Here is a 15142-nt window from a genome sequence, read left to right on the forward strand (position 1 = left end):
AAACATCTTGCTGTATTGCTGTTACCCCTAGCAATAGGGAAGAGTCTTTTTTAAGACTTTGGGTGAATAAACATCTTCTGCCTCAAGACTTCATCTTGTGACCTGCAGAGCTATGCCAAACATCCAGCTATCCAGGGTGCACCCAGCGTCTCCAAGCTCAGCCTCCCGCCAGCTACCGTGCAGCAGCCTAGTCGAGCAACTAGTGGGCATTAGTCAACACTACACAGTTGTGGTAAGTCAGCGTGTCACGACGCTGCCGGCCAATTCCACAAATATGCCAATTTGAGAATTGCCACATGCGACGTGGGGCTTACTTTTGACACACAGGATGTATCAAACACCTTAGCTGCCACCAGCAAGAGGAAATTGGCGTCTAAACACAAGGTAGCCTTCGCTTCTACCTGTCGCACACACACACACACTGCAATACTTAGAAAAGTAGGTAGACGTGGGCCACGAAGCCTTGGTTCAAGATTCACAGAATCAGAACTAAAATGAGATTTCTCTAACGTCCTAAGTGGATGCTGGGACTCCGTAAGGACCATGGGGAATAGCGGCTCCACAGGAGACTGGGCACAACTAAAGAAAGCTTTAGGACTACCTGGTGTGCACTGGCTCCTCCCACTATGACCCTCCTCCAGACCTCAGTTAGAATTTTGTGCCCGGCTGAGCTGGATGCACACTAGGGACTAAGGGGAGAAGAAGCGAACCTACCTGCTTGCAGCTAGCTTGGGCTTCTTAGGCTACTGGACACCATTAGCTCCAGAGGGATCGAACACAGGCCCAGCCTCGGTCGTCCGGTCCCGGAGCCGCACCGCCGTCCCCCTTACAGAGCCAGAAGCAAGAAGGTGGTCCGGAAAATCGGCGGCAGAAGACTTCGGTCTTCAACAAGGTAGCGCACAGCACTGCAGCTGTGCGCCATTGCTCCTCATGCACACCTCACACTCCGGTCACTGATGGGTGCAGGGCGTTGGGGTGGGGGGGGGGGGGGCGCCCTGGGCAGCAATATTAAAACCTTGCTGGCAAAAGCACACATAATATAGCCCATGAGGCTATATATGTGAAAAATACCCCTGCCAGAGATCCACAAAAAAGCGGGAGAAGTCCGCAGAAAAAGGGGCGGAGCTATCTCCCTCAGCACACTGTCGCCATTTTCCCTCACAGCTCCGCTGGAAGGATCGCTCCCAGGCTCTCCCCTGCAGTTTCAGACTACAAAAGGGTAAAAAAGAGAGGGGGGGGGGGGGAGGGCACTAAATTTAGGCGCTGTAGTATACATATAAGCAGCTATAGGGGAAAATCACTCAGTTATAGTGTTTATCCCTGTGTTATATAGCGCTCTGGTGTGTGCTGGCATACTCTCTCTCTGTCTCCCAAAAGGGCTTTTGTGGGGTCCTGTCCTCAGTCAGAGCATTCCCTGTGTGTGTGCGGTGTGTCGGTACGGCTGTGTCGACATGTTTGATGAGGAGGCTTATGTGGAGGCGGAGCAGATGCCGATAAATGTGATGTCACCCCCTGCGGGGCCGACACCTGAATGGATGGTAATGTGGAAGGAATTACGTGATAGTGTCGACTCCCTACATAAGAGGTTTGACGACATAGCAGATGTGGGACAGCCGGCTTCTCAGCTCGTGCCTGCCCAGGCGTCTCAAAAGCCATCAGGGGCCCTAAAACGCCCGCTACCTCAAATGGCAGACACAGACGTCGACACGGATACCGACTCCAGTGTCAACGACGATGAGACTACTGTACATTCCAATAGAGCCACCCGTTATATGATTGCGGCAATGAAAAATGTCTTGCACATTTCTGATGTTACCCCAGCTACCACAAAAAAGGGTATTATGTTTGGGGAGAAAAAACTACCGGTGGTTTTTCCCCCATCTGATGAATTAAATGAAGTGTGTGAAGAAGCGTGGGCTTCCCCTGATAAGAAACTGGTAATTTCTAAAAAGTTACTAATGGCGTTCCCTTTCCCGCCAGAGGACAGGTTGCGCTGGGAGACGCCCCCAAAGGTTGATAAAGCGCTCACACGTCTATCAAAGAAGGTGGCACTGCCGTCTCCGGACACGGCCGCCCTCAAGGAACCTGCTGATAGAAAGCAGGAGGCTACCCTGAAGTCTGTATATACACACTCAGGCATTATACTGAGACCGGCTATTGCTTCAGCATGGATGTGCAGTGCTGCAGCTGCGTGGTCAGATTCCCTGTCAGAAAATATTGATACCTTAGACAGGGACACTATATTGCTAACCATAGAGCATATTAAAGACGCAGTCTTTTATACATGAGAGATGCACAGAGGGATATTTGCCGGCTGGCATCTAAAATAAATGCACTGTCCATTTCTGCCAGGAGGGGTTTATGGACCCGGCAGTGGACAGGTGATGCAGATTCTTAAAGGCACATGGAAGTTTTGCCTTATAAGGGTGAAGAGTTGTTTGGGGATGGTCTCTCGGACCTAGTTTCCACAGCGACAGCTGGGAAGTCAGCATTTTTACCCCATGTCCCCTCACAGCAAAAGAAAGCACCGTATTATCAGGTACAGTCCTTTCGGCCCCAGAAGGGCAAGCGGGTTAAAGGCGCGTCCTTTATGCCCAGAGGCAAAGGTAGAGGGAAAAAGCTGCAAAATACAGCCAGTTCCCAGGAACAAAAGTCCTCCCCCGCGTCCTCTAAGTCCACAGCATGACGCTGGGGCTCCACTGGCGGAGCCAGGTGCGGTGGGGGCCCGTCTCAAGTACTTCAGCAATCAGTGGGCTTGCTCACGGGTGGATCCCTGGATTCTACAAGTGGTGTCTCAGGGATAAAAGCTGGAATTTGAGACGTCTCCTAAAATCTGCCTTGCCAACGACTCCCTTGGACAGGGAGGCAGTGATAGATGCAATTCACAAGCTGTATTCGCAGCAGGTGATAGTCAAGGTACCCCTCCTTCAACAAGGAAGGGGTTACTATTCCACAATGTTTGTGGTACCGAAACCAGACGGTTCGGTCAGGCCCATTTTAAATTTGAAATCCTTGAACACATATATAAAAAGATTCAAGTTCAAGATGGAATCGCTCAGGGCGGTTATTTCAAGCCTGGACGAGGGGGATTACATGGTATCACTGGACATCAAGGATGCTTACCTGCATGTCCCCATTTACCCTCCTCACCAGGAGTACCTCAGATTTGTGGTACAGGACTGTCATTACCAATTCCAGACGTTGCCGTTTGGTCTGTCCACGGCACCGAGGGTATTTACCAAGGTAATGGCCGAAATGATGATACTCCTTCGGAAAAAGGGAGTTATAATTATCCCGTACTTGGACGATCTCCTTATAAAGGCGAGGTCCAGGGAACAGTTGTTGATCGGAGTAGCACTAGCTCGGGAAGTGCTACAACAGCACGGCTGGATCCTGAATATTCCAAAGTCGCAGCTGGTTCCTGCAACGCGTCTATTGTTCCTGGGGATGGTTCTGGACACAGAACAGAAAAAGGTGTTTCTCCCGGAGGAGAAGGCCAAGGAGTTGTCATCGCTAGTCAGAGACCTCCTAAAACCAAAACAGGTGTCGGTGCATCACTGCACGCGAGTCCTGGGAAAATGGTAGCTTTTTACGAAGCAATTCCATTCGGAAGGTTCCATGCAAGGATCTTTCAGTGGGATCTGTTGGACAAGTGGTCCGGATCGCATCTTCAGATGCATCGGATGGTAACCCTGTCTGCAAGGACCAGGGTGTCTCTACTGTGGTGGCTGCAGAGTGCTCATCTTCTGGAGGGCCGCAGATTCGGCATACAGGACTGGGTCCTGGTAACCACGGACGCCAGCCTTTGAGGCTGGGGAGCAGTCACACAGGGAAGAAATTTCCAGGGACTATGGTCAAGCCAGGAGACTTCCCTACACATAAATATTCTGGAACTAAGAGCCATTTACAATGCCCTAAGTCAGGCAAGACCCCTGCTTCAAAGTCAGCCGGTACTGATTCAGTCAGACAACATCACGGCGGTCGCCCATGTAAACCGACAGGGCGGCACAAGAAGCAGGATGGCGATGGCAGTAGCCACAAGACTTCTCCGATGGGCGGAAAATCACGTGTTAGCACTGTCAGCAGTGTTCATTCCGGGAGTGGACAACTGGGAAGCAGACTTCCTCAACAGGCACGACCTCCACCCGGGAGAGTGGGGACTTCATCCAGAAGTCTTCCGGCTGATTACAAACCGATGGGAAAGGCCACAGGTGGACATGATGGCGTCCCGCCTCAACAAAAAGCTAGAAAACTATTGCGCCAGGTCAAGGGACCCTCAGGCGATAGCAGTGGACGCTCTAGTGACACCGTGGGTGTACCGATCGGTTTATGTGTTCCCTCCTCTTCCTCTCATACCAAGGGTGCTGAGGATAATAATAAGAAGAGTAAGAACTATACTCATTGTTCCGGATTGGCCAAGAAGAACTTAGTACCCAGAACTTCAAGAAATGATCTCAGAGGATCCATGGCCTCTACCGCTCAGACATGACCTGTTGCAGCAGGGGCCCTGTCTGTTCCAAGACTTACCGCGGCTGCGTTTGACGGCATGGCGGTTGAACACCGGATCCTGAAGGAAAAGGGCATTCCGGAGGAAGTCATTCCTACACTGATCAAAGCCAGGAAGGATGTGACTGCTAAACATTATCACCGCATATGGCGAAAATATGTTGCTTGGTGTGAGGCCAGGAAGGCCCCAATGGAGGAATTTCAACTGGGTCGATTCCTGCACTTCCTACAGTCAGGGGTGACTATGGGCCTCAAATTGGGATCCATTAAGGTCCAGATTTCGGCTCTGTCGATTTTCTTCCAAAAAGAACTGGCTTCACTGCCTGAAGATCAGACTTTTGTTAAAGGAGTTCTGCATATTCAGCCCCCTTTTGTGCCTCCAGTGGCACCTTGGGATCTCAACGTGGTGTTGGATTTCCTTAAGTCGCATTGGTTTGAGCCACTTAAAACTGTAGAGCTAAAATATCTCACGTGGAAAGTGGTTATGCTGTTGGCCCTGGCTTCGGCCAGGCGTGTGTCAGAGTTGGCGGCTTTGTCATGTAAAAGCCCTTATCTGATTTTCCATATGGATAGGGCGGAATTGAGGACTCGTCCCCAATTTCTTCCTAAGGTGGTCTCAGCATTTCATCTGAACCAACCTATTGTGGTGCCTGCGGCTACTCGGGACTTGGAGGATTCCAAGTTGCTGGATGTAGTCAGGGCCTTGAAAAATTATGTTTCCAGGACGGCTGCAGTCAGGAAAACTGACTCACTATTTATCCTGTATGCACCCAACAAACTGGGTGGTCCTGCTTCAAAGCAGACTATTGCTCGCTGGATCTGTAGCACGATTCAACTTGCACATTCTGTGGCTGGACTGCTGCATCCTAGATCAGTAAAAGCCCATTCCACGAGGAAGGTGGGCTCTTCTTGGGCGGCTGCCCGAGGGGTCTCGGCTTTGCAACTTTGCCGAGCAGCTACTTGGTCGGGGTCAAATACGTTTGCAAGATTCTACATGTTTGACACCCTGGCTGAGGAGGACCTAGAGTTCGCTCATTCGGTGCTGCAGAGTCATCCGCACTCTCCCGCCCGTTTGGGAGCTTTGGTATAATCCCCATGGTCCTTACGGAGTCCCAGCATCCACTAAGGACTTTAGAGAAAATAAGATTTTACTCACTGGTAAATCTATTTCTCGTAGTCCGTAGTGGATGCTGGGCGCCCATCCCAAGTGCGGATTGTCTGCAATACTTGTATATAGTTATTGTTAAACTATCGGGTTATTGTTATGAGCCATCTGTTGTGAGGCTCCGTTGTATTTCATACTGTTAACTGGGTATAGTATCACGAGTTGTACGGTGTGATTGGTGTGGCTGGTATGAGTCTTACCCAGGATTCAAAATCTTTCCTTATTGTGTCAGCTCTTCCGGGCACCGTATCCTAACTGAGGTCTGGAGGAGGGTCATAGGGGAAGGAGCCAGTGCACACCAGGTAGTCCTAAAGTTTTCTTTAGTTGTGCCCAGTCTCCTGCGGAGCTGCTATTCCCCATGGTCCTTACGGAGTCCCAGCATCCACTACGGACTACGAGAAATAGATTTACCGGTGAGTAAAATCTTATTATTTAATTTCAAGAATACGGCAACAAGGAGTTTGGTAATAGCAGCATAGTACCAGCCCACTGCGCACTTGGTGGGGTCAGTAACAGGCGGTTACTGACGGTAAGTGGGAATCCCCTAATTGGCCAGGTCCCATGTGACCTAAATATCCATTCTGTGACTGGAGCGGGACGCGAGGCAGGGTGAGGGCTTTCGTACGGAACTGTCCGGTCACAACTTAGAAAGGATGGCTACACCACAGTAGATATAGCATGTTGGGTAGTTATTGGTAAACTGAGGGGTAGAATGCAATGGAGCATGTGATTTCTGAATGGCTACCATTTCCGCCTTCTGGTCAGCTAAATATTTTAATGCAAGACGTCTCTGTGACCGGACGGTTCAGTACGAAGGCCCTCACCGCCTCGAATCCCGCCTCCAGTCACAGAATGGAGTTTTAGGTCACACGGGACCTGGCCAAATAGGGGATTCCCACCTACCGTCAGTAACTGCCTGTTTCTGACACCACCCACTGCGCAGTGGGTGGGTACTACGCTGCCACCACCAGACTCCTATTTGCCGTGGTGTCTGGAACCACATTTCTGCTCTGTATGCGTTGACACACTGTCTTACCACCCCTGTGTGGTGTTGACGAATCCCCAATCGTTGCTTGCCTAAGTACAGCATGGTAGCAGGTGGAAGGCGGAGCTTGGAGATGCTGGTGTACCCTGGACAGCCGGAAAACGGACCTAGGTTTCGCTTAGCCCTGCAGGTCACAAGATGAAGCTGTCATCTTGAGTCAGAAGATGTTTATTCACCCAGTCTTGAAAAAGACCCTTCCCTATTGCTAGGGGCAACAGCAATACAGCAGATGTTTACTGCAGAAAGTAGTTGGTATAATACACTTTTCATAGTGCAGTAGCCCTCCTTTTATCCCACGCCAATACATTATACCACAGGGGGTAAGCCCACCCTTTTGTTCTCAACCAATCACAGGTACCATTGTCCTCTATGAACAGTGGGGAGTGGTCACTCTCCTTTGACCGTCCTATCCTGGAGGATTGGAATCCGCCCTGGTGATGATCAGTCTGGGCTGGGGTAAGTCTTCCTGCATAAACTTGCTTCCAGAAACCTGCCCCAGGACCCAGCTCTCCATCTGCAGCCTGAATTTGGGCGCCAGAGCTGGGCTTCCTGCCCGCTACAGGTGATCCCTATGGAGCTCCAGAAAACCACGCAGCTTGTTGGGAAGCTGAGCTTTTCCTCTCTCTCCCAAAGCTATTTTTATGTGGGAGGCTTGAGGGGAAGGCATTCCATTTTTGGGGAAAAGGTCTGGAGGAATCCAACAGCCTCCACTGCCATGGATCCCCCCCCCCCCCCCCCCCCCCGTCCTGGGACACAATCAACCAAGTAAGTGCATTTCACTTTAAAATATATTTAAATACACTGTACATGAGAAAAACAATTTTTTACACCTGCTTGAAAATGCGCATGTAGGCAGCAGAAGGATGGAAATCTGAAAAGGGTGTTACCTTCACCCACATAAACACTCTAGATTACCGAAAAAATTCAGATATCCCTTCCTCTGCGCTCCTTAATTGGTGAGTGATAGAGAAATAAACTCTACTTATCTTAAAGCAGAGAGATTTCCTCGTATTCCGCTATCTCCCGGGTTTATTCTGCACCTCAATAGTAATCACATATATTTCCAGTGACGTTTACATGTAAAGAAAAAAATTAAAACACAATCTAGTGTAATACATTCATAACACTCTATGTTAAAATTCAGTAGCAGAGATCTTCACTTGATGTATAATAAATCTCAGTCCAGCAAATAAATAAAAATCTCTATTTTAATATTAAAAATTGCAATCCAATATCAGCAATCTTCATCATAAGCAGAAAAGAAATATATCCATTTCACATCTCAAACTTATGAGGGTGGCCTCCTACCAGATTTCGGGATTTGAAAGTGCACGTATAGAAGCTGCATAGATGTTCTATGTCCCAAAGGAAGCCGGCTCCAATCGTGGATACTTTGTCCTCTCCTCGTCTGGTCGGTTCGCCACCAATCTCCTCTGTTTATCCAACGCGTTTCGATCGGATGATCTTTCTCAAGGCATAACACTGTACATGTCTGTTTAAATATACACTAAGCCTGTGCCCTTCTACCCTGGCACACTCACACAGGTCAGTGCTTCGGGGGCTACCTCACTGCCGCTGTCGCCTGAGAGGTCTGCGACCACAACGCTGTGTACAATTACATTTTAAAACATTATTAAACACTCAGCGCCTAGCGCCTATAACATTTAACGATGGCGCCTAGTGCCCAGGTACATTTAAAAGTGGCACCAAGCGCCTATTGTCTTCATAATGGCACCGGGCAGCTAAGGGTTATCCCCTTTAGTGCCGCTGCCGCCATTACACATGTGGCTGGGGGATCCCCGGCCACAGTCTCTTATGAGGAGAATTAAGACGTTTTACATCAAGGGCCTAATTCAGAGTTGATCGCAGCAGCAAATTTTTTAGCAGTTGGGCAAAACCATGTGCACTGCAATGGGGCAGATGTAACATGTGCAGAGAGAGTTAGATTTGGGTGTGGTGTGTTCAAACTGAAATCTAAATTGCAGTGTAAAAATAAAGCAGCCAGTATTTACCCTGCACAGAAACAATATAACCCACCCAAATCTAACTCTCTCTGCACATGTTACATCTGCCACACCTGCAGTACACATGGTTTTGCCCAACTGCTAACAAATTTTCTGCTGTGATCAACTCTGAATTACCCACTAAGACTTAAATCCTTCACCATGTTAGAGAGAGATCAAATCATGGTATGAAACATCTAGGATCATCTATGTAAAGTCCACTAGAGTCTGTAGGGCGTGTGCATACTTCAAACTATCAAATAACATAAGAAATAAAATAGGGAACAAATATGGGCGACAAACAGAAATAGTGTCCATAAAGGAGCTAGAGATTCCGTCACTAGGGTACCGTGACAGAAAGGTTGAAAAATGTGGCAGTCGGGCCTAAAAGCGAAATCCACCGACTACCCCAAGTAGCCATACGAGAGGGCAAAATCTAGTCATCATAGCAACAATTGTACAAAGATATATCAAATCTCAATGTATCCTAAGGAGGTAAAGGCTAAGAACATGGCCCGATATCCAATCTAGGTTCTACCAACACAGTTGGGCAACAGGATGTTACATGAATCAGTCATGCTTTACCTGAACACCCCAACATTCTAGAAAGATATTATGAAACATAACAGTGGAAAGAATATCACACCATATACCATATAGCAATTACGTAGCACAGGAAATAAAGATAAAAATACACGTTTTATACCCATAACAAGAGTAAATAAATCTGGCCCAAAAATAGATCCATGCCCAGTAACTTAGTCCCAGTTGGCACATGTTACAGTAGGAAACAAACTCTGAGTGTCTCTAACAGTCTTACTCCTTTAGCATATTACTTCGAGATGGGAGACAACTCCTCCGGGATTAGTTTAGGTAAAGTGTCATGAAGGACTGTCAACAGGAGTGTCCCACTTTTTCAGAATAGCAGGGCCATCCTCGGGTGAAGGTATCACTGTGAAGGCGCCGTTTCACATCACAATAATCTTAGTAGGAAAGCCCCGTTTGTATTGTACATTTTCTTGGGTGGAATAGATGCCTTTTGGCCAGCGTCGCAGGAGAAATATCCGGAAATCGCGCACATTATCCAGGCACTCAGCTATGGGGAGGAAGACAAAGCGGCTCGTAGAATGCGTTCTTTAATGTGAAAAAGTGGACCCTAGGCAGAGTGTCCCTCGGTGCTTGGAAACCTGTTTGGACTTTGGGAGTCTATGGATCCTATCAATAAGAAAGTCCGCGTCAGAAGCCTTTGGTGGAAGTTTCTGAAAAGAAGACCGTGGCATAATCATAAAGCTCAGCATTTGTAACAGAATCCAGAACGCCCATTATTCTGATATTATTTCTCCGAGACCTGTCTTCTAAATCAATGACTTTATCACGAATAGAGACCGTGTCTTCCTGAAGGGTCTCATGTGCTGAAATCAGATCTTTAGGAGACACAACAATCTCTTTCTTTTTAGGCTGTACGAGTGGCAATCTCACTCAAAGCTTGAATATTAGAGTTAAGTTCTGAGGTTATTTCAGTCCTTAAATGTAGATAACATAGAATGTATAGAGCGTAGAGTAACAGGACCATCTAGAGTGTCTTTAGATGTCTTCAGCCATTACAGCTGGGCTGTGCGTCTGACAAGAGGAAGCAGATGATGATGTAGCGGTCTCAGAAGGACCGCCTAAATTCAAGGTACCAAAGAGATGGACAAGTGGGGCCGATTTGGTACCTTTTTAATATTTTTTTGGAGGCATGGTAAGCCAGCTACAAAGAGAGGGACCTCTCAGAGATAGGAAAATGCAAACGATCTATAAATAAAAGCAGTAGTACGTTGTCAGGAGCTCTCATTAAGATTACTCAGTTCAAAATGACATTCTTAGTTGGGGTGACGGCGGTATCCGAGCCAAAATTTCAAATAAGCATGATGTAATGCAACTCAAATAACACAGTAATGACCGAGAAATTCCACTAGAGGTCAGTGTGATCACAAACGGGAAGTACTCAGCACAGAGAGACACAAATGGCAAAATATATTCAGTGAATAAATCCACAAAATAATATACTGTGAGGTTGTAATCAGAGTAGAATGAGCTGTACTCAGACGATACTTGATACTGGGCTCTGCATGTAGACTGAGAGGAAGGAGATGATAGTGGTACCATATAAATAGGTAGTTTCACCTCCAGGCAAATGCCTCAATTTAGTGTAGTGACCCCGGTCCAGCCATCCGAACACTTATTTAGCAGCTTATATCAATTTTACACCTTATTGAAGGCAGAAGGCAAATCATGCGATGGCCGGGCACCAGGATCCAAAATGGAGCCACCTCACTTCCCAATATCACTGCCGGGCTCTGGTGACTGTGGGCAGCCCATTCTTTTCCCAGCAGTAGCGGGAGAGCAAGTGCTCCCACCTGAGGCAAGAGCGCTTCCAAGTCAGCTATCCAGAGCGTGCAGAAAAGACTGAGTGCACTTAGCCCCAGAAAACAACCCATGACTTCAGCGGTGTCACTAGGCTGCGGCAGTGAATGGTGCCCGGAGTGAGCGGCTTTAGGGCAGGAGGAGTGGGGGACTTAATAGATTGGGTCTTTGTCCCAGCGGCGGCTGAGAGCTATCAGGTAGATAAGAAGCCACTTAGTGAGGAGAGCTCCAGAAAGCACGTCCGGATGGACCACGCCCCTCTTATTATTTTATATACTTACAGGGGTGCCATGTGTAGTACATCCCTACAAAGGCAGATCCAGTCTCTTTCTCATCAGACTCTGCTGTCTTCCCTGCACTCTCACTCAGATGTTCACTGCTGCCAGTAGCACACGTATGAGAAGCAGAAGTATGGCGGCAGCTGTATAGATTCTGAGATGTTATTCTCTGTATCATACGTACCGTACACACATCATCCTTATTACTATTGAGAGTATAGAGGTAAGACACTGATGGGGGTGTAAGAGTGGATTATAACCTAGCAGATGATGATGATTGCAATATATTATATGGTGTATTGCATGTAAAATACCTTGTTTCACACTTACTCTGCTGTAGCAATATACATTATATAAGGGTGAGTATCACATGTACAGGCTTATCACCGTATGAGCACACACATGAAGGAATGCTACCTTACCAATGCTTCCAGGAGTAACGTTAGGAGACATTTCTCTGATCCATCAGCTCATACGACTGATGTTATTGTTTAGCTAGAATCTCCAATTCATACGATATGTTCCCCATCCATTGTTTTACATTGGTGCTGACATAGGACTTGCCGAGTGACTACATCTCCATTTATTCTTCATGGTTAGTTACCAGTACAAAAGAGAGTGAGAAATCTAAGTCTTGTTATAATATTACATTTGTTATTGTGAGTGTTCTCAGGAGGGTGGACACAATGATAGTCTGAGACACAATATTATATAGCCTTCATTAAAAGTTATGATTTATTATACACACACATTTACAATTAAGTGTCCCAGAGAGTCGTCTTCTCCTATTGTTTACAAGATTAATATAGTTACAGAAAATGTCACATTTCCATAATGTATTTTATTTCCAGCAGATGGACACACAAGCAGGAATATCTCAGAAGGACATCTAATGTTATCCCCGGACTGTGACATAAAAGATAATGACAGTAGACAGGATTCTCCAGGAGATAACCCCATTACCCCAATTATACATCCAGCTCTATCAGCTGGTCCCTCTGATCCTGGGAAATGTTCTCCTGATCACTCTGATATTGGTGCATCTGTTACAGCTCTGAGAGTAGATACAGAGTTTCCCTGTTCTATAGATGCCAAATGTTTTACACAGAACACAAAGCCTATTAACCCACAGACAGGTAAGGCAGGTGCAAGGCCATTTCCATGTTCTGAGTGTGGGAAATGTTTTACATACAAATGGTATCTTGTCAGACATCAGCGAAGTCACACAGGTGAGAGGCCATTTCCATGTTCAGAGTGTTGGAAATGTTTTGCACGGAAATCACAACTTGTTGCACATCAGCTAAGTCACACAGGTGAGAGGCCATTTTCATGTTCTCTGTGTGGGAAATGTTTTGCACGCAAATCGTGTCTTGTTAGTCATCAGAGAAGTCACACAGGTGAGAAACCATTTCCATGTTCTGAGTGTGGGAAATGTTTTGCACGCAAATCGTGTCTAGTTAGTCATCAGCAAAGTCACACAGGTGAGAAGCCATTTTCTTGCTCTGATTGTGGGAAATGTTTTACACGGAAATCAGATCTTATTGCACATCAGCAAAGTCACACAGGTGAGAAGCTATTTCCATGTTCTGAGTGTGGGAAATGTTTTGCACACAAATCATATCTTGTTAAACATCAGAGAAGTCACACAGGTGAGAAGCCATTTTCTTGCTCTGAGTGTGGGAAATGTTTTGCACGGAAATCACATCTTGTTAAACATCAGCGACGTCACACGGGTGAGAATACATTTCCATGTTCTGAGTGTGGGAAATGTTTTGCACACAAATCAGATCTTTTGAAACATCAGAGAAGTCACACAGGTGAGAAGCCATTTTCTTGCTCTGAGTGTGGGAGATGTTGTTCAAGTAAATCGCATCTTGTTATACATCAGAGAAGTCACACAGGTGAGAAGCCATTTTCTTGCTCTGAGTGTGGGAAATGTTTTCCACGAAAATCACTACTTGTTACTCATCAGCGAAGTCACACAAGTGAGAAGCCATTTCCCTGTTCTGAGTGTGGAAAATGTTTTGTACACAAATCAGATCTTACTAAACATGAGAGAAGTCACACAGTTGAGAAGCCATTTTCTTGCTCTGAGTGTGGGAAATGTTTTACCTGGAAATCACAACTTGTTACACATCAGCGAAGTCACACAGGTGTAAAGCCATTTCCATGTTCTGAGTGTGGGAAATGTTTTCCACGGAAATCGCGTCTTGCTAGACACCAGCAAAGTCACACAGGTGAGAAGCCATTTCCATGTTCTGAGTGTGGGAAATGTTTTACATACAAATCGTGTTTGGTTAATCATCAGAGAAGTCACACAGGTGAGAGGCCATTTCCATGTTCCGAGTGTGGGAAATGTTTTGCACGTAAATCACAACTTGTTATACATCAGAGAAGTCACACAGGTGAGAAGCCATTTCCATGTTCTGAGTGTGGGAAATGTTTTGCACGGAAATCACAACTTGTTATACATCAGAGAAGACACAGGTGAGAATCAATTTTCTTGCTCTGAGTGCAGGTAATGTTTTACACGGAAATCAGATTTATTTACACATCAGCGAAGTCACACAGGTGGGAAGCCATTTCCATGTTCTGAGTGTGAGAAATGTTTTGCACGCAAATCAGATCTTATTAAACATGAGAGAAGTCATACAGGTGAGAAGCCATTTCCATGTTTCGAGTGTGGGAAATGTTTTGCACTGAAATTACATCTTGTTATGCATAACAGAAGTCACACGGGTGAAAATTGATTTTCTTGCTGTTAGTGCTGAAATTTTTTTACACAGAAATCACATTTTGTTACTCATCAGCGAAGTCACACAGGTGAGAAGCCATTTCCATGTTCTGAGTGGGAAATGTTTTACACAGAAATCACATCTTATTACACATCAGCGAAGTCACACAGGTGAATATCCATTTCCATACTCTGAGAAATAAATCAGCTCTTGTTGCACACAATAGACATCACTCAGGTGAGGAACCATTTTAATCTTCTGGAGTATACTTATCATTGCCATGCGTTGTTCTTCAAGGTTCTTATCCTATCTCCTATGCTTTTTGTAATATACATGCTACCGCAGGGTAAAACAATCAGATTTCATGCCCTCATCTACCACTGCTATGCAGGTGGCCTGACTTTTGCTCTGGGTGCTGAGAACCCAGTACCAATCCCAAATGGTTGTCTAGCTGAGCTCCAGGTGTGGGTGATGACAGTTGACTGACTCAATCCTCATGAAACAGGTCCATTTGATAGAAGCTCAACAACAAGGGGGAGGAAAACATGGTGGCTGGCAGTTGTAGGAGACAGGGTGGGTGGCAGTAGTGGGGGGAGACAGGGCGGGTAGCAGTAGTGGGGAAGATGGGTGGCAGCAGTGGGGTTAAACAGGGCTGGTGGCAGTAGGGGGGGGTGGCAGTAGTGGGGGAGACGGTGGATGGTAGTAGGGGGAGACAGGGTGGGTGTCTAGCGGGGAGAGACAGGGAGGGCGGCAGTAGTGGGGAGAGACAGGACTGATGGCAGTAGTAGGGGGTGACAGGATGGGTGGCAGTAGTGGAAGGAGACAGGACGGGTGGCAGTAGTGAAAGGAGACAGGGTGGATGGCAGTAGTGGGGGGAAACAGTGGGTGGCAGTAGTAAAATTAGACGTGGCGGATGGCAGTAGTTGGGAAAGAAAACAGGTAGCAGTGGGGGGAGGAGACCGGGTGGATGGCAGTAGTGGGAGGAGATGGGGTAGATGGCAGTA

The 15142-nt window shown here is 46.8% G+C and overlaps 1 protein-coding gene across 1 annotated transcript in view; it reads left to right on the forward strand.

Moving 5' to 3' along the window:
* Positions 1-14740, forward strand: part of LOC134983731 (gastrula zinc finger protein XlCGF26.1-like) — a 56831-nt gene extending 42091 nt beyond the window's left edge. Inside the window, exon 3 of the mRNA XM_063949377.1 lies at positions 12258-14740. Coding sequence (XP_063805447.1) covers positions 12258-13894 — 1637 coding nt within the window. The 3' untranslated portion in view covers positions 13895-14740. The remainder of the gene's footprint in view (positions 1-12257) is intronic.
* The last annotated feature ends 402 nt before the right edge of the window (positions 14741-15142 follow it).

This window comes from Pseudophryne corroboree, assembly GCF_028390025.1.
Source record: "Pseudophryne corroboree isolate aPseCor3 chromosome 3 unlocalized genomic scaffold, aPseCor3.hap2 SUPER_3_unloc_22, whole genome shotgun sequence".
Classification (NCBI taxonomy): domain Eukaryota; kingdom Metazoa; phylum Chordata; class Amphibia; order Anura; family Myobatrachidae; genus Pseudophryne; species Pseudophryne corroboree.